General features: G+C 39.7%; 1 protein-coding gene across 1 annotated transcript in view; it reads left to right on the top strand.

Annotated features, from left to right (window-relative positions):
* LOC108397711 (uncharacterized) overlaps positions 1–18691 on the top strand; it is an 82893-nt gene extending 64202 nt beyond the window's left edge. The window contains exons 4-5 of the mRNA XM_017661252.3: positions 16990–17101; positions 18291–18691. Coding sequence (XP_017516741.2) covers positions 16990–17075 — 86 coding nt within the window. The 3' untranslated portion in view covers positions 17076–17101; positions 18291–18691. The remainder of the gene's footprint in view (positions 1–16989; positions 17102–18290) is intronic.
* The last annotated feature ends 1380 nt before the right edge of the window (positions 18692–20071 follow it).

Here is a 20071-nt window from a genome sequence, read left to right as displayed (position 1 = left end):
CCACATGTTTACCAATTTATTTGCTGGCCATTTCTTTTTAAATCAGAGATCTAACTTCTGAAATTATTTTCCTTCTTCCTAAAGTTCTTTCATGAAAAGTTTTGCAGGTTTTTTAAAAGTCTGAAATGTCTTGATTATTATTTTGTTCTTGAGAGTTTTGTTTGATATTCCATTCTATACTGACGGAAACTGTCTCACCATTTTGAAGGTATTCCACTCTTGTTTATATTCCACTACTGCTGCTGAGAAGTCTGCTGTTTGTCTAATTGTTCCTTTCTTGGTGGTCTTGATTTTCTTCTAAGATATTTTCTCTTCTCTCTTTCTTAAAATTGTACCTGAAATTGACTATGTTTTGAAGAATTAGTGTTTTTTTTTTTTGTTTAATTTCTTGGTATGTTTTGTGTTTCCTTTATTTGTGGATTTATTATTTTAATTGTTTCTGGAAAAAATTTCAGCTATTACCCTCTTATATATTTCCTGTACTTTAGACCTTTATTTTCTTTTGCCAAGATTCTAGTTACGTGTGTTAAAGCCTCTCATTCTTTCCTCCACATCTCATGACCTCTCACATTTTTCCTTCTTTTTCTCTTCTGTATTTATCTTAGTAATTTACTCAGTTTTATATTCCAGCCTAGCTGAGGCATGTGTTTAGTTTTCCAAGGTTTATTTTTTTCAGTTCTACTTTTTCAGTATCTGACTTGTGATTTTCTTCTTCCATTTTAACCTCTGAGCTTCACTGGCATATATGTATGTGTGAGGCTGAGAATGTTGAAATAAATGCAGCTGTTCTTACTTCAGTAATCAGGCATGTGAACACTGGCCCAGACTTTCATCCTATGTAACTTCATGGGAACTCTCCCAAGACATGATTCAGATGACTGACCTGAAACAACCACCTCCCTGTTCATGCATCAATCACTCACAAATCCATCTGTTTCTGAGTGGGTCACTCCAATTGCACTGAAATACCTAAGATCCATAGTCTCAGGGGAAGTGTGTTGCAATCCTCATCAGTGGTAATTTTCTTTAAGGAAATGTTAGTACAGAAAACAACCTCTCATAATAAATTCAAGTATAATTGCCATTGTCTCTGTATACTTAAAATCAGGGACAACGATTATGATAATTTGGGCTGCATGCAGTAGAATTTGTGGTTTAGACAACAAGGACATTTTTTCTTGAGATGAAAGAAAAAGTTCCATATTCCCCGCCAGCTCATGCTTTGAACACAAATGTATTGTTGTAACTTATGCTTTGCCCAGTTAGTATGATCATCACAGGTTGCTAAGTTGCTGGACTGTTGCCTTCAGTTGAGTCTGTGTATCTTCATTCAGGAGATGCTTTTGGGTGGTGATATTTAGAAATGTTCCATAATGTGGGAAACTAATGTTCAGGTGTGAGTATATGTGCATGCATGTGCGTGTGTGTGTTGGGTAGTTAGGAGAAATGAAGGGCACAGGGAGAAAGAATGACAGAGATGTTGGTTTCATGATTATGCCACTTCTATTAGGATTCCATTTTGAGGATAAAATAGAACTACAATCCCAATCACAACACCAAAAACGTCTCTCTGTCACCATTTCTGCAGATTCTGCTGATTCCTCTTCCTCTTTTATCTCAACTACAGGACACCTCCTCAGCCTTTGTATCAGTTTCCAGTTCCTCCCTCTACAATCCACTCCCCTTCCAGGATTTTCTTGTTGGAAATTTTGCAATAATTTAAAACTCTAATACTTCCTCAGTCCCATCAGTTAGGATTGATTTGTCCATTAGACATAGTAAGCACAATGTCTAGGGTCTTAGGGATCATGAAATGTTTTGATTTCTTTTAAAGTGAAGAAAAAAATTAGGTAAAAGAACTTGTTCTAATATATAATGCTGATATATTTATCTTTATGCCAAGGAAATCATTATATATATATTTATGGAAAAGGGGGCTCATTAAGCAGAAGTGATTAATCAGTCCTTCTGTCTTATTGATTCTTTCACTGCAGTGATTCCTTTTCTCTTCACTTTGTTCATTGTGATCAGCTAAACCTAGTCCCTCATTGCCTCACTTCTGAATATTTCCTGTTGAGTGCTACAGGATCCCTAGGATAATACGTGAGTGGGTTGGACAGAGAGGACGTTCTCCATGAAAGCTAAGTGAACCCAGCAAGAGTAGAAAGAACATTGGTTGGGGTTTTGATAAAACTGAGTCTTGATTCCTTACCTTTATGTTAGTTCAATATTCACTCTACCTTTCTTATGGTATGGTTGGGAGGACCAGAAGAAATAATGGAATTGAAGTGACTGTGTAAACTTTTAAGTGTTACATTATGGCAGGTTCCTTTGTGTTGATTCTTGGACCAAGAATGTGCATAGATTTCCTGAATTTATCCAAATGCAAGCCCCAGCTGACTTTGAGGCTCTTTTTAATTGGTCCCACTCTCTTGCAGCTCAGTTTCCCTGCAGACTCCCATGTGCTGATCTGTCCTCAGTCCTGCTCACATCCACACCTGTGTGTATAGCAATCCTGCCACTGAAACGCTTTTATGGCCACCTCTTATTCCGAAAGACACTGCTAACTCTGAGTGTCCTTTTCCAACCAATTTTCATACTCCTTAAGGACAGATTTTATTGTCTTTGCTTATCCCATAGAGTCTCGAGCAGCACATTGCATCTATTTCATGTAATTACTTGATTCCCATGCCTTTGTGGATGTTCTTCCTCCAACCACAGTATCTTCTCCTTCCTAACCACCTCTCTGCAGCCCACTTATCTTTCAGAGTCTCACTCAAGGCCTGAATTCTTCATAAAGCATTCCCACTACTGTGCCCCTGGGATTTCTTTCTTTGCTGAACTTTAGTTGCACTTCCTGAATAGTTTAGCACCTGGTTGCACAGTTTATATGCCTTTCTAGAAGTGAAAAAAGAGAATGTGCTTCAGTACAAAGCACTTGCACATTGTACAGGGACTAAAAAACATTTAGACTGGCATATTTTGAGTCCAGTGTATATTTTCATGATTAAAAATGACCACAAAAAGATTATCTTCATTAATAGATGTAACAGAGAGGGGTTCTAGGTGACTCAAAGGCAAGTGAAAATACAATTTTTTTTTTTGGTTTTTTTGAAAGAATAGCAGTTCAGGATTTAGAAACCATCAAGAAAATTAAAATGTAGGCATTCAAGGTCCCAATGTGGATTTAGGAAGCTGACTACAACAATATTCTGTGTAATCCATGTGAGGTAACCTAACTCTGCTCCAGGAACTGTGAGCTGACTTGACACCTCCTTTTCCTGCATAATTGCTATGATTAATTGTTGAACTTGCAACACAATACTTGGGATTGTACTATAACAGGGATCTAAAGGTCTCAAAGCTTTTCAATTTCTGAATAACTAAAGGAATTTATGAGTGACCTGAAGGCACTGAACAGCCTTTATGAATAGTAACTGGCTGTTCTGTTGAATGTGAGTTGTTTCTGGATTTCTAATGGTGTAGTATGGTGTGTGAATTCTTTCTGTGGTATAAGGGTAATATCTAATGACAGAAAATTGCTGATTTTGGACCGTTTTGAACCTGGTTTTCACATTAGGGAGAACACCACACATCTGCTAAGTCAAGGGCCAGACATGGCATTTTTTTAATTAAAGTATCATTGATATACACTCTTATAAAAGTTTCACAAGAAAAACAATGTGGTTATTACATTCACCCTTATTACCGAGTCTCCCCCGCCTCATACCCAATTGCAGTCACTGTCCATCAGTGTAGTAAGATGCCACAGAGTTCCTATTTGTCTTCTCTGAGCTACACTGTCTTTCCCGTGACCCCATACACATCACGTGCACCAATCATGATACCCCACAATCCCCTTCTCTCTCCCTCCCCAACCCTCCTCTTTGGTAACCACTAACCCGTTCTTGGAGTCTGTGAGTCTGCTACTATTTTGTTCCTTCAGTTTTGCTTCATTGTTATAATCTACAAATGAGGGAAATCATTTGGCATTTGTCTTTCTCTGCCTGACTTATTTCACTGAGCATAATACTATCTAACTCCAACCATCTTGTTGCAAATGGTAGGATTTGTTTCTTTCTTATGGCTGAATAGTATTCCATTGTGTATATGTACCACCTCTTCTTTATCCATTCATCTACTGATGGACACTTAGGTTGCTTCCATATCTTGGCTATTATAAATAGTGCTGTGATAAACATAGGGGTGCATATGACTTTTTGAATCTGAGAAGTTGTTTTCTTTGGGTAAATTCCTAGGAGTGGAATTCCTGGATCAAATGGTGTTTGTATTTTTAGATTTTTGAAGAATCTCCATATTGCTTTCCGCAATGGTTAAACTAGTTTACATTCCCACCAGCAGTGTAGGAGGGTTCCCCTTTCTCTGCATGCTCACCAGCATTTGTTGTTCCTAGTCTTTTCTATGTTGGCCATCCTAACTGGTGTGAGGTGATATCTCATTGTGGTTTTAATTTGCATTTCCCTGATCATTAGCATTGTGGAGCATCTTTTCATATGCCTGTTAGCTATCTGAATTTCTTCTTTGGAAAAGTGTCTGTTCATATCCTCCACCCATTTTTTAATAGGGTTATTTGCTTTTTGGGTGTTGAGGTTGCTTCCATATCTTGACTATTGTAGATAGTGCTGTAAACATAGGGGTGAATATGTCTTTTTGAATCAGAGCAGTTGTTTTCTTTGGGTAAATTCCTTGGAGTGGAATTTCAAGGCATGTGATTCTTTATATATTTTGGATGTTAATCCTTTATTGGATAAGTAATTTATGAATATATTCTCCCATGCTGTAGGATGCTTTTTTGTTATACTGATGGTGTCCTTTGCTGTACAGAAGCTTTGTAGTTTGATGTAGTCCAGTTTGTTCATTTTTGCTTTTGTTTCCCTTGCCCAAGATGTGTTCAGGGAAAAGTTGCTCATGTTTATATTCAAGAGAATTTTGTCTATGTTTTCTTTGAAGAGTTTTATGGTTTCATGACTTACATTCAGGTCTTTGATCCATTTTGAGTTTACTTTTGTGTATGGGGTTAGACAATAATCCAGTTTCATTCTTTTGCATGTAGCTGTCCAGTTTTGCCAACACGAGCTGTTGAAGAGGCTGTCATTTTCCCATTGTATATACATGGCTCCTTTATTATATATTAATTGACCATATATACTTGGGTTTATATCTGGTCTCTCTAGTCTGTTCCATTGGTCTATGGGTCTGTTCTTGTGTTAGTACCAAATTGTCTTGATTACTGTGGCTTTGTAGTAGAGCTTGAAGTTGGGGAATGTAATTCCCCAGACATGGCATTTCAATGCTGTCTGGTCCCAGCAAGTGATGGTGACCCAGCTCACACCTCCAGTCTGGAGCCTGAGGAACAGTGATGGCTGATGGCTGAGCTGCACAGAGTGAGTTCTCCTGGGGCCCACATCAGTGTTGGGACCAGGCACTACACCACTAGGGGGAGGGGGTTTTGGGGAGGAGAATGCAATTGAGCAGATAAATGCCACACCCAACTGCTGGTGACCATGGGAAGACTACAGTTTGGGGACACTTGGACATTTTAAGTAGAAGGGCAGATGTTTGGGTAAATCAGCAGCATAGAGACAGAGATATAACATAGATATATCCCCCACCCATAAACACCCTTTCAAATAATCACTTTTCTTCTAATCTTTTCTCTCTGACTCTCTCCCCTTTCTCTCAATCTCTGATATATACACATACCAGAAACCTAGAGAAATTTCTGCTAAATACCTGATAATGGGCATAGAATGAAGGGAAAAAAGCCAAAAATGACAAATAATGACAGTATTCTAGAAAGAACGATACATAGCTGTAAGTCCACATAAACTTACAGGTAAATCCTGCACTGGAAGGTCAAAGCATCCTCACTGAGGGCACAGGCAGTAAATGGAACTGGATTAATGGGGCTTTAGGATGTCCAATTCTTCCTGGTCTCTGTGAACCAGTAGACTTAGGATCTCAACGACGTTTAAGGCCCCCTCATTTGACCCTGACATGGCTGCCACACAGAGCAGAGACCTCAGCAGGGGGAGGTTTCTGCTGGTGACTCCATATGTCATGAAGAATGAGTAGTGGCAGGTGTGCTGTGCCATGCTCTGTAAGGTGGCATCTGCCCGGGTTAACAGCAGAGTATTTCCCTTCCAGACCATATCAGAACATCAGAAAGAAAGAATGAACAAAACCTGCTCTCCCACCCCACTATCCCACCCAATACCAATTGTACTGACTCAGTTTTTTTTTCTTTTCTTCCACCTTGGAACACAACCAAGCTTGACTTCTGTTTGACAATGTTTAATAACTTGCACACCTAGATCTCCCTATGAATGCAAGAAACACAGAAAAAGCATGAGGGCTATACATTTTTTTGTTATTTTTTGAAATGGTTGCATTCTTCTGAAAAGGGTAATTAGAAGAAACAAATTCAATGAATGAAGTGAATAGATGGTTAAGTGAAGAAAATTACATCAGTGAAACAGAAAGCAAATTTAAAGATTTTTTTAGAAAACCAAAAGGTAAAAGGTAAAGGGATGAAAATATAAGAGAGAAAACAATAGTTATGAAGGGCATTTATCAGAGATGCAATCAATGGAAAGATAATAAGCTTGTTAATAAAACAGAACAAATCTGATTTAAATAATAAGAAAACACTGAAGAAAATTTTCTTGACCTGTGGGAAGACTTCACTGAAAATGTTTAAAATGATCTGGGTGAAATTAACAAAGACCCACTCCTAGAGAGCATACTGAAAATTTTAAACAATGAAGACAAAGAAAAAAAATATTTTACAAACATTTAGGAAAAAAGCCATAAAGCCATAAAGATAGCACAGATATGCCTTTAAAGCAGTAAATGCCAGAAAAGGATTTGTTCTTATATTGAGAACTTTGAAGGGAAATATGCCGACCCAAGAGGCAAAACTGATCATTGTTCCCCAGTGTTCACTCTTCCTTTCCTCCTTTTTGAAAGAAACCTTTGGTTTCAGCTGGACACCTGGACTCCCAGCAGATGCTACGTTCCACAGCCTTGCTCCCACTTGGGTTCCATATGACAGTGCAGGCCAGTGGGATGGGGCAGAGGGAATGTGCCAAGCTATCCTCTTATAGAGCCCTGCTTGGTTGGGCACTCTCTTTCCTTCCCTCAGATTGGAATGTCAGCCTGCACCATAGGGAGATGGTCAACACTCGAGGTGATGGGGCTGCATCACTTACACTAAAGGGGCCTGAGTTTCTGAGTGCTACTGGGCCATGGAGCTGCCTAGAAAGTCCTGATTATTACCTTTGGACTGTTACATGTAACAGAAATAGACTTCTACCTTGCCTGAACACATATACCTTGTTATGGCAATGTAGCCTATGCACTAACTGAAAGGCCCAAGCCTTGTGTGCCTGTAGGTTAGTTGTCAATAATGAATGATGTCAAAGGAGACTCTCCTATAAAATGGAGTAACCCAATAGCCTTTTGACATATGATTCCATAGCAATTGGGTATCTATAACAAAAATAGAAATCTCAACCTAAACCTCATACCTTACATAAAAATTAACTCTAAATGGATCACAGACATAAACATAAAATGTGAAACTGAAACTTTAAGAGAACATAAAAGAAAATCTTTAGAATCTAGAACTAGGCAAAGAGTTTATTGATATCATACTGAAAGCACATCCATAAAAGAAAAATGGGCAAATTGGACCTCATCAAAATTAAAAACTTTTGCTCTGAGAAAGACCACATGATGAGAGGGAAAAGACAAGTTACACAGTGAGAGAAGGTGTTTGCAAACCACATATCTGACAAAAGATTATTATCTAGTATACATAAAGGACTCTTAAAACTCAGCAGTAAAAAACCAAAACAATCTGATTAGAAAAAAGGCAGAATACATGAAAATATATTTCATCAAAGTTGACAGATGAGAAATAAGCCCATAAAAGATGTTCATCATTAGCCACCAGAGAAATGCAAATTAAAACCACAATGAGGTATTACCACACATTTATCAGAATAAAATAAAATAAGTGACAATGTCAAATATTGGCAAGGAATGAAAACACTGGATCACCTATGCATTGTTGATGGAAATGTGAAATGGTGCAATCACTCCGGGAAACAGATTGGCAGTTCCTTAAGAAACTAAAGATGTTACTACCTATGACCTAGCAGTGGCACTCTTAGGTAGTTATCTCAGAGAAATGTGGACTTACATTCACACAAAAACCTGTACCCCAATTAATAGCAGTTTTACTTAAAACAGCCAAAAACTGGAAACAGCTTTGATGTCCTTCAACAGGTGAATGGCTAAACAAGGGGTAGTACATCCATACCACAGAAGTGAGCTCAGCGATGAAAAGGAACAAATGATTAATACACCCAACAACATGGATGAATCTTCAGGGTATTATGTTGAGTGGAGCCAATCCCTTAAAGTTCTATGATTCCATTTATTACAGCAGTTTTGAAATATGGACAATTCAGAAATAGCAGATTAGTGGTTGCCAGGAGCAGGGGCAGGGTATAGGAGGGACATGGATGTGACTGTGAAGTGACAACACTACAGATCCTTGGCAAAATGGAGCTTTCCAGTATTTTGATTGTTGTGGTAACATTGTATGGAGTGTGCATGTGCACACACAGAGGCACAAGTAAAACTGAACAGTCCTGAGTAAGATTGGTGGATTCTATCAGTATAAAAATCCTGGTTGTGATATTGTACTAACATTTTACAAAATGTGACCATTGAGGAAACTCAGTAAATGGTACATGGATTACTCTTGTGTTATTTATCACAGCTGTGCTATTTATCACAGTTGCATAGTTATAATTTCTCTCAATAAAAATTTCACTTAAAAAGTTCAGCAACTCAAGGAAACAGTCAACCACATTTCCTAGGTAAACTAGTCAAAAACATTTTCTGGAACAATGAAAACTAAAATGCAGTGAAGAAGTTTAGTTGGAAAGGACTAAAAGTGGTCTATGGAATTACAGATAATTGCAAATATGAGATTTATCTACAAAGATATTTTAAAGAGATAATCTACATTTCATAAAATGTGGCATTTACATACCCAAGTGAAATTTATAAAGATTGTGATGAATGGTGGAGTGGTGTAAGAGTTCCAAGTTTCTTATCTTCTATAAAGGCAAAAAATATTGCTTTGTTTTTGCTGTTGATAATTAAATACATGTTTAAGAATTATTTTGGAAAACTTGGTTGCCATCGTAAGAATTAAAAACAGAATGTCTAACTTCAGTATCATCATAGAAGACAAATGCTTATAAAGTCTATAAAAAACACAAAACACACAAAACAAATAAAACCCTAAGAAACATTATAAAAATAAGCATAAAGTAAGAAAGATGATATAAGTAAGATCAAATCAGTTATAAGAAATCCAAAAGGAGGTACACTTATTAAAAGATTTGTGATCTGGAATTAAGTTAGTGACAATATTCAATCTCACTGTCTTTAAAAAGTCTAGAAGCAGAGGAGCTTGAAATGCTGCATTAGGCCTGGGATGTCTGGAAGCCTGAGCTGGGCACAGGAATAAGGCTGGCTTGGTCCACATGTTGTAGTGTCAGGAATTGGTGGTAACCCAAGAGATAAAGATCTAGGAAAAGCAATTAAAACAGAAATGCAGGCAGAGTCCAAACAGTGTTTTTCAAAGAAACTGGACATTGAGACAGTCTGCAGATACAAGTCACCAGGACAGATGTCAGGGCCTCCTAATGAGTGTGAGGGGATTCAGCATGAAGGTTACAATGTGGAGTCTGGAAATATTTCCCAAACCATTGTGTCATAGTGGTATTTTTTTTAAAAACCTTTTGCTTTGCTGTGATTGGGAAAGAGTTGTTTAAAGTGTAAGGCCAAATAAAAGATGCTGTCTATGGGATACTTCTGAAAAACTGATGGGGACAAAGTATCCTTTCAAGGGAAGTAAAAGGTAAGCAAAAGGAACTCTGGGGGCTGGAAGTTGGGGGCATTCTCCAGAGAGTTGGCTATGCCCTTCCCCATCCTCACCTCAGCTTTCTCGGACACTTTCCAGTCAGGCTTCTGACCCTTGCTGCCTCACTGAACTGCTGTTACCAAGTCGTTTATGGGCTCTGTGAAGCCAATTACGGCCATTTATCAGTTTTGATCTTGCCTGGCTTGCCAGGCACTGGCTAGCTGTTCACTGTGCTGAGACGCTGCCTGCCCTTGGCTTCCCCTCCCACGGCCTCAGGGTCTCACTTGCTGCTTCCTCCCCATCTCATCCACTTCTGCATTGCAGGGGCCTAGGACTCAGTCCTTGCACTTCTCTAAATAATTTTAAAAATTGCTATCTATATTCTCTTCTTGGAAGAACTCATTCAATCTCATTGTTTTAAATCCCTGTGATATGCTGATGAAAAGCAGAGAGCCACTGGGTCCTTTTTTGAGCAGGTCCTGGGGAAGCTAAGGGAGGGCTTCCCATCACATTTTTTGGTCTCAAAGCCTGGATGAACGACACCGCCCAGGTCAGGGGTTCTCAACATTGGCACTATTGGCATTTGGGATTGTGCAGCTCTCCACCGTGGGGTTTTCCCGAGCAGTGTAAGACACTTAGCAGCATCCTTGGCCTCAACCCAGAGTAGATACCAATAGCACCCAACCTCTGCCCTGACAACTCAGTTGTGACAATCAGAAGTGTTGCCAGACATTGCCAAATGTCTCCTGCAAAATTACCCTGGTTGAGAGCCATACATAATGAAAGAGGAAGGCTAGAAATAATCCCAGAAAAGCAAGGGTGTGAGTACTCAAGACATTTTGTCAATTTACAAATTAAACATGAACATTAAACCTAGAGAAACAGGAGGATACTGGGTTAAGGTTGCTAACTTCTGATTGCAAATAAATATTTTGTGTCTAATTGGTGCCAAACACCCTTTAATGAGCAATGGAAGGTCCCTAAGGGCCAAGCTGACTGCTTATTTTGTATAAAATTTCTATATTTATGAAGGGAGGGAATGAGTTAAGAGGTTGGTGAAAGAAGTCAAAATTCTAAATGTTTATTTGCTTGATTGCTGACTTTCTTAATAATATTGTTTTTCCATTTAATGTTGCCAAGTGAGTATTCCTTATGGACTCAAAAATACATAAGCTCAGGATTCTTTTTAGTTCAGCAACTATTTCTCTGGGGACAATCAACATGGCCAATCAGATCAGCTATCAATGCATCAATCAGGAAATGGTCAATTCAGGTCAAATTGTGCAGGATTCGATGGGTCACTTACTGTCATAATAGTTGAGCAAATGAATTTGAGAGTTGAAGATGAATTCTACAGAGTCACTTAGATTAACCATCCTTCTTTCTTCTCTCCCTATAGCTCTCTCATTCTTAGCTTCTGTTAATTTCTTTTCCCCTTCTTTATAATAATATTCTTTTGATGGATTCAGAGAAAAAGACAAGGAGTAGAATAGAGTGGTTAATATGGGGAGAGGGCAATATATTTTTGGCAGAAGTTGAGGAGGAATTATAGTGTGTTAAGCAAGCAAAACCCTGAAATCTCTATACAGTCACTGGTCTATTATGAAGTGAATTCTTTCTGGATTAGAAAGAGATGACAAATTCATACTGCTCTGAATATTTATCTTTTGTAAATCTTTTGTCAGTCAGTCTGTGGTCTTATTATAGATTTATTTATCATGCGCTTAGACTAACTGCTAAAGCAATCTGAATAATGATGGGATTTGTCTAGAGTGTCTGTGCCTTGTTTTACAGCATTTCCTAGAATTAAAATCCAGAAAATACCTGCATTTTGCAGTTTTTGTTGGACCAGTAATCATTTTTATTTGAATTTGCAAGTACTAAAATTCAACAATATTAATTTGATTTTTCTCAACTGGTTTTTAAACAAGAGGCAAGGTGGAAAAATGAATGTAATGCTAAATTTATTACGATGACATTAGAGGAGAATATTAAAAAGGAAGCAGGAAGTTTGGAAAAGTCTTGATTATGTTTCCATAAATATTTGTTCAGAAGATGCAGCAAATTCCAATATGTAAAAGCTATTAAAATAAACTTTTTCTTTTTTTTTTCTTCCCCAGGAGTTTTGCAGAATTTCTAACTACATTTTCCCTTCTGAGTAGTATAAATTTGCATGTAATGATGCTACATCTTTAATAATTATGTAGACGTAGAAAATTAAAGGCAAAGTTTTATGCTGTGGACCATAGATTTTGTATAACTGATAGAATTAGAAGCATGGTGGAATTAGTGTATGAACCCCATTTATTACACTCTGGTGATTTCTGAAGGAAGTGGTCCAGACATCACGAATTCTTATGAAAGATGAGGAGAATATATTTTAGTTCATAAGATAAAAGTGAAACCTGGTGTGCATTTGCATTTATTTTGCCTCAGAGAACTAAATAGTGTTCTCAAAGATAGGATTAGAATCTGTTTTACTAACCAAATTCCTAACAAGTTCAATACCTGACCCAGAAGAAAGTAAACATAGTTCAAGCAAATTGGGTTGAGCTCCTGTGAACTTGCTTATTTTTTCCCTCAGTGAGAATCCACTAGTTAAGAAATGTTCCCAAGATGACAACTCAGTATTTTCTCTGACTGAGGAACATCTTTGTAGAGTGCAAAACTTACTGTAGTGGAAAGACCCTGAGTTGAAACTCTCCCCAGGTGCTGTGGAATCTTGAATTTGTTCTTAGGGCAGTCACTGGACCTTGGCTCCTTGCCTGTAAAATAAGGTGGTTGAAATAGAAATCGTCCATGGTCCTTTCTGGCATCCCATGCTGACTACTCTTTAAGTCTTTAAGTGGGATGACTGGTAAATTAGGACAACTTCCAAGGGCACTGAGTTGCTTTAGATCTTTTGGTCTAAATCTTGTACCAAAAAGATGTAGCTCTTTTTGCTTTAGAGCTTTATTCTTTTGGTGAACTTATATATTTTTGCTTCAAATTAACTTCTTTTGTAGGTTCCTTTTGCAACCTAAACAACACTAAATTCTCTGTTTTTTTCCCCCTTAAGTCCCCTCATCCTTGAATTTTTCAGAAATTGTTAGGACTATCATTTTTTAATCCAACCTTAGGAGAGGAGCATGAACTAGCTGAGTAATTAACATTCAATAGAAAATCTACATCTTTTGATATATCTTGTTGCTACATTTGTTGCTAAAGAGATAAACATTTGTGGCAAATTGTGGTGAGGGTCAGGATTTTGCCAAAAGACAGATTTTTATAGAATCCGAGAAAAGCTGTTTGTGTCTAGCTCTGAATCCAAGCTTCTAATGGGAGGGTTGAAGGAAAATAAAATAGACCTTTCTATTTATTTATTCTGTTTCATCTCTGAGCTTTGCCTGGGTCAGGACAGTTTATGCTTGAGTTATCACCTTTAACCTTGATGTGCTCAACTTTTTCTCTGTGTCATTACTTAAACTCATAAAATTCTACTTAGTTCACAGAACCTTATTCAACCAGCTGGATAACTTTGGTGCATTCTAATACCCTTTACCCTTCCACTCCTCTTCAACCCTTGGTTTTGATACAGGAATAGAATAAAAGAAGGAATAATATACACATTTTGCTTTGAAGAATTTCATTCATCCCAATGCTTCTGAAAGGTTAAAAACCACTCTCATGCCTATTCTGTTTGGAATATAGTCTCACTAAACCTGAGGCAAACACCCTTGAATGTTTTAATTCAATTTTCAAAATGTGTGTTCTCCAAAATGAATTACCCAAACTCCATATTTTTGCTTTAGTCAGTTTGAATCTACATATATCCGAAAGTATGATTTTCATTCAATCGTAACTAGACAGTGCCGGGCAGGATGTGAATAAATAATAACTGTCTTGTGTGACTGTAGCATGAGGGATGCTGATCAGTGGATTAGTGCTGAGAAAAAGACTTTTAATTTTCAACTGTAAGCCAGAAGCCAGTCTTTTCTATAAAATAATGTTAACTACCCCATGTCACAGTTCCCACCAGCTCTGCCACCCCCTTCTCTGTCCTCTGCCAATTACCACAGTCTGACTTGGTGAAGGGAACACAGACACATGAGCATTACATTATCCTGTTAAGGGGACAGTCAGCTTCAGCAAGATTGGCTCATGCCAGAATTGCTCAAGGGAATTAGAGGAGAGCAGGGACTTCTGTAGACTCATACACAGAGTGTAACAATCAGGCACACAGGGAACATGGGCACATGCAAAGCCCCAGGCCAAGTACCAGGCTCCCTGAATCAAGAAGTGGATACTCCAGAAAGACCACAGGGCATGGGATTAGTCCATGGCCACAATGGAGAGATTTCATAGACATTTTCCTGAGAGAACTGGAGACAAATGTCAACACTGGTTGTACATTCTGTAGGATGCATTGGCTATAATTCAATAGGATGCCTTTTCTACCATCCTGATTTCTGAGTATGAATTCAGCTATTCTCAATAAATTGGTGTTGCCTCAAAATCCCTTGTTAACATCCTAGCATGCACTGCTGCAACAGGTAACAGCCCACACTTTGGTAGCATAACATACTGAAAGTTCGTCACTCACATAAGAGTCAGACGTAGGTGTTCCTGGCTAGCAGGGACATGAAGCAACTCCATTCCTCCCACTGGGAAGCTGTCCTGCCCCTGGGTCTCATGCTCTCCGTAAAGAAATGTGGATGGGGAAGCAGTGTGTTCCCTGCACCACCTGCTCAGAAAGCAGACCAGAGCTAAGCACATCTATTTTTCTAGGGCTTGGCTTCGGGAAGGCCGGTGTCTTAGTCTGTTTGGGCTGCTGTATCAAAATATCAGAAACTGGGTGGCTTATAAAATGGCAGAAATTTATTTCCCATAGTTCTGGGGGTGGAATGTCCAAGATCAGGGTGCCAGCATGGTGGCGTGAGGGCCCTCTTCTCCAGCACAGACTTCTTGCTGTATCCTCACGGGGCAGAAGGGGCAAGCATGCTTTCTGGGGCCCATTTTTAAATTAATTAATTAAAATATAATTGATATAAATATTATATTGGTTTCAGATGTACAACATAGTGACTTGACAATTACATACAGTACCAAATATTCACCACATCTCTCATCGTACAAAGAAATCACACTGTTATTGGCTGTATTTCCTGTGCTGTACTTCCATCCCCATGACTAGTTTATTTTACAATTGAAAGTTTGCACTTTATTCTGGTGCCTCTTTCATAAGGGCACTAATATCAATCTTGAGGGCTTTCTTTCCTTAAGAAAGAGCCAGAAGAGGATCATTTGTTCTTTTCTCTCTCTGGACTCTTGTAGCTGGGTATGATGCCAGTAACTACAGCCAGGTAAGGATAAAGCCACTACTGAGGGTGGAAAAGGGAGAAATATGAGGCCGCCAGATACCTGACATTATTGTCAGGCTGCTGAGGAAGCCTGGAAGCCTCCTAACTTCTGAGCTTCTTTTTTGAAATGGAAAAATTAGCAAAAAAACCTTACTGTTGTTGCTGCTCTGTGTCAGGTGTCTGTTAATTCTCATCAAAGAAGCCATTCCATAGCAACTCCGTTTTTGTGGTGATGAGTAGAAGTAAAATTTCATTATGTAATTTTTGTTTGCAATCACTGCATGTAAGGCACTTGGTGAGGCTGTGTGTGGCTGTGTGATCATGAAAAGGCAAAATTTTTTTGTCCTTACTGAATTTCCAGCACAATATGGGATGGAAAGTTGCGGAGAACACTTGTGTTTCCAAGAGCTCTCTGGTGCTGATTATTTCCTGTGAGCAACTGTTTTGTATATTTTGATCTCCGTTTTCAGATTTATCCTTTCGGTTCATTACAATTATATGAATTTGCAATTATATGGAAATACATACTAGAAATACAGCTGAAATGAGTCCAGGAGCTTTTGTCAGTTTTCAAAATATGATTTACCAGGAATGTCTTGATATTTGCATGTAAAAAACATGCTTGCTGTTTACAAACTCAGAACAGAGCCCATGATCACTGTGTATGTGGAATTACTTCATTGTCTGTTGAAGTAGCTGCTTAAATGGAAACAGTTCATTTTGCATTCACTTTTCTTTGTGGTAAAGAAAAGTCTTTTGGAGGTAAATTGGTATGATCCCATTTTGTCCCCCATCTTTACTCTGCCGGGAGCTGATCAGCCTTTACTGTGTCTTGTGAACAGGAGCATGTCCTGGAAGCGAACATGTACCCATGATGCACATTGCAGTATGTGCAGAAGGTGCTCTCTAGAGTCTTCGTGGGCTTATCCCTGTGAACTTGGACAGCAGGAAGCTCCACACATCTGGCTGGTGTTCTTTAGAAAGGGATGTGAAGTGAGCAGTGATTGCATAGTCTCCCTCACTTCCTGATGAAAAGTTTTCTTTCAGAGTTAATTCAGCATCGACCTATTGCTGCATGACCCACATCAGTCAATTTAATGATAATAGAAAAATGCTTTGGGTTCACTAATAGCCTTTTGGAACATTCCCAGGGTAAAAAAACCAGTGCTTCTTATTATTAACCTACAAAATGACCCTTCTACCATTTAGAAATTGTACAGAACAATATGATGAAATTTATTCCAGTTCAGAACTTGATTACAATTCTGCCCTTCAGTAGTAAGAATTTCCTTGTGGAATTTCAACCATGTGTGTTTTTTGTATGGGTTTTAGGAGCACTTAGAGTACTTTGTTGGAGAAAATGGTCAATTAATCTCAGTTGCAACAGTTTAGTCCATTACTCCAGAGCCATGACACAGGTTCTAACAGGACGCGGCTGTTGCTGCCGTCCTCGAGATGAGAGTGTTCTTTATCCTGTGGTCTTTCAACTCATTGGTGTATATTCCGACTTTGGCAGAAAATTAAAGCATTCCAGGATTTATTTTTAGAGACACTTTTTTTCTTTTATAGTGTGTGGGAATTAAACAAATGCCTATTAGTTTTGGGTTTGCCATTGGTGCTTTTCTTGAGCCAAATATAAGAGTAATTCTGTGTTTTAGTTTTACCTGCTTGTGTTTTCCACAGGGCACTTACGAAGACTAAGGAATTCCCTAAAGAATAAAATTGAACAGTGGAGCATGGGTCTCATCCATTCATTCAATATTTATTGAGGACCTGTTGTATTCCAGACGCTCTGGTAGGTACTGGAGGACACAGAGGTGAGCAAAAACAAGCATCATCTGGGGCCATGAACACTTACTACAGATTTATAGGGAAAAGGATGTTTCTGAAAAACTTCAGCCTAATAAGCTATGGTTCTCAGGAAACAGAATAAGTTAATTAATGAGCTAGAATTATCCTAGGAGAAAAGGTTACAAAACAATCCAGTGAAGAGTTAGAATAGTTAGGTTGGAGTCAATCAGATAATCTGTGATTTATCTATCCTCATCATGTCTCTCAGTCAACGAAAATAACTGAACAACAGGCACCTTCCAGGCACCTGGGATCTGCTGGGGATGCAGAGATGCACAAGACACAGCCCTTGCACTGGGTTCATTGGCAGTTTAGACAGAGAACAAAGCAAACTAGTAATCACAAGGCTTTATGACGGGAGCTGCAGCTGATGGATGTAGCCTAAACTCAAGAGATTCATAAGTGTGGGCCAGCTAGGTCTGCCTCAGTGGGTGATATGAGATTTTTCTGGGAAAAAAGAATGTTTGAACTCAGTCTTGAAGCATGAGGGAAAAGACCCTCAAGGCAGAGGAAATAGCATATGGAAGGCCCAAAGAACCTTGGGAGAATATGACATGGTTGGGGGAAGTTCCAGAAATTTGTACTAAGGAGATTAGCAAAGGAAGTTCTGTGTTGAAGAATAAAAATCTAGGTCTGGGCCTGTAGCCAGGCCCAGATCACAAAAGAAATGTAATGAAAGGAAATAGTAATGGTTCCCCCAAATTTGATGGAGTGGCAAGGAGATGCAATCACCATCAGAAAAGCCTGGAAAGGCCCGAGAAAGGGAGGATAGAAGGAAGGCTGGGATTGGAGGCCAGGAAGCACTGCAGGAGTGATCAGGGGAGATGTGTCCAGGTGAGATGCGGAGGCATTTGACTAACTTCAGAGATGATGGCTAGATAGCGGAGACCAGAGAGAGTCCAGGAGTCCTGGTTGAGAAGGATGGAAGGTGGGAAGGGGAATGGCAGGGTCTTTTCGTGAACTGGGAGTAGGGAGGCAGCTGGGTGAGGCCCTCAGTTTTATACAGACCGTATCTTAAGTTTGTTGCATATAAAAGTGGTCCAGGGGTAAAGATACGTATTTCAGAGAGGACTTAATGCTGGCTTAATTCTCTGTTCTCCTGGTTTTGAACTTCTTACTAATTTATGTTTGAGCTCATGTCAGTGAGGTCGATGGGACAACGGAACGTGTGCAAGGCGAGGTGGTTCCAGTGATGTGTGAGCGCTCCGCGGGCCCTCTTTGCCCCACGTGCACTGGCCATTCTTGAGGCTCCCAGCACAGGATTCCAGTGGACCCAGGAGAAGGTCAACGGAGCTGCTGAACCCAGAGGCCACTTTCTCTGTTCAAAGCAGAACTTGCCTCTGATGCAGGAAGAAGGCAATGGTGTTCCAAGACACAGGAATGACCATACACTTTCCCACTGTAAAGGATGACACAGAAGAGAAGGGAAAGATTGAAAACTCAGGGATCCTTTTCCTCTAACTCCTTACTCATTGGTAAGACAATGGTAGAGAATGTTGGTAGAAACTGCAACTATCAAAAAGCAAAATAAAAATAGAACTACTTTTGTGCAATGCTTCCACCATTCTGGTAATACATGTACATGCATATATAAGCTATGAAATATGAATTATGAGATTTTGATCATAATTCCTATTTATTCCTATTTATAACTGACATTACATAATATAAAGATGATAAAATTCATTCAATAATTCAAAATTTTAATGTTTGAACATTTACAGTGACATTAAATGGTAAATAAGTGAACATGCCAAGTAAAGAGGGAGAATGTGAAAGAAAAGACAAGGTTTCTCTTATAAACTGTGATAGCCCTTAGTCCTGCTTTTTGGGCTCTGCAGGTTAGGGGGATGGAACAAGGGCTCCTGAGTCCAGCAGAGAGACAGTGTTTGACACTGTGATGTTGGAGATTACACAGTTAGGCTGCAGTGTAAAAAGAATATGGGACCAAGAACCTGAAGAGTTTAGGGAAGAGCAGAGAAGAAGGTACCCTTGGAGGAGCCCAAGGCCACAGCCAGAGACTAGGAGAGTCAGGAGGGAAAGGTGGGGTGGAAACCAGGGAGCAATCCCTGAGGCAGGTGATCAGACCCACCAGGGAGTCAAGGCAGCCAGGACCTAAGAGTCTGGCAAAGAGTGAACCATGGGCCTCTGCCTTAGACGTGTAGGTTCCCAGCAGCCAAACCAGACACATCGTGGTGTTCCCACTGGGTGCGTAGGCAGCTCCTGGAGGGGAGCTCCCCTCTGCACAGCCTGGCGCCCATCCCCTGATCCTGGCTGGTCCTGTAGGCACCTGTGTCCCACACCCAAGTGGCTGACCCCTCTTTGAGCTCCTGCAGGCCTGCTCCGATGTCTGGTTGTGGAGGGCAGAGCAGCCCCAATGTCCACGGGTTGGATGGCCCTGACCTAGATCAGCACTCAGTTCTACTTTCCAAGAGTTGCAAGCATCTCATGGACTGGCACAGAGCTCCAGTTCTGTAGATGGCTGAGGAGCAGGCTAGAGAATCTGCAAAATGAAAATGCCCCATTCTCTCTGGGAGCAGGGGAGTCAGTCTCCATTTCCCATGACTGAAGACCCAAATCACAGCAGTAGGGTGACCCCCAAGCTGTCAAGGAACTACTTCCTCTGTGTAGGGACAAGTGGAGACACTTGCACGTTGACCGGGGCTGTGCAAAGGGCTTCTGCTGAGTTCTGGGATGGACACTGCCTGGCCTGGATGTCAGATGCCATGGTGGGGGCCATTCCCTGAAATGGGAGGCCAAAAACTAGTCCCAGGGAAGTGGGGAGGCAGCGAAAGGAAGACCAGGCTTGACTGTCCCATGGGCTCTACTTACTAACTACAAATTCGAAGATATAACTATAAAGAATTTGAAGGAAATATAGAGCATTAAACCCAGGGCTTGGGGCTGTCTTCTG

This window comes from Manis javanica, chromosome 2 (genome assembly GCF_040802235.1).
Source record: "Manis javanica isolate MJ-LG chromosome 2, MJ_LKY, whole genome shotgun sequence".
Taxonomy (NCBI): domain Eukaryota; kingdom Metazoa; phylum Chordata; class Mammalia; order Pholidota; family Manidae; genus Manis; species Manis javanica.
Note: the sequence above shows the minus strand (reverse complement) of the source record. Positions and strands in the feature narration are given on the sequence as shown.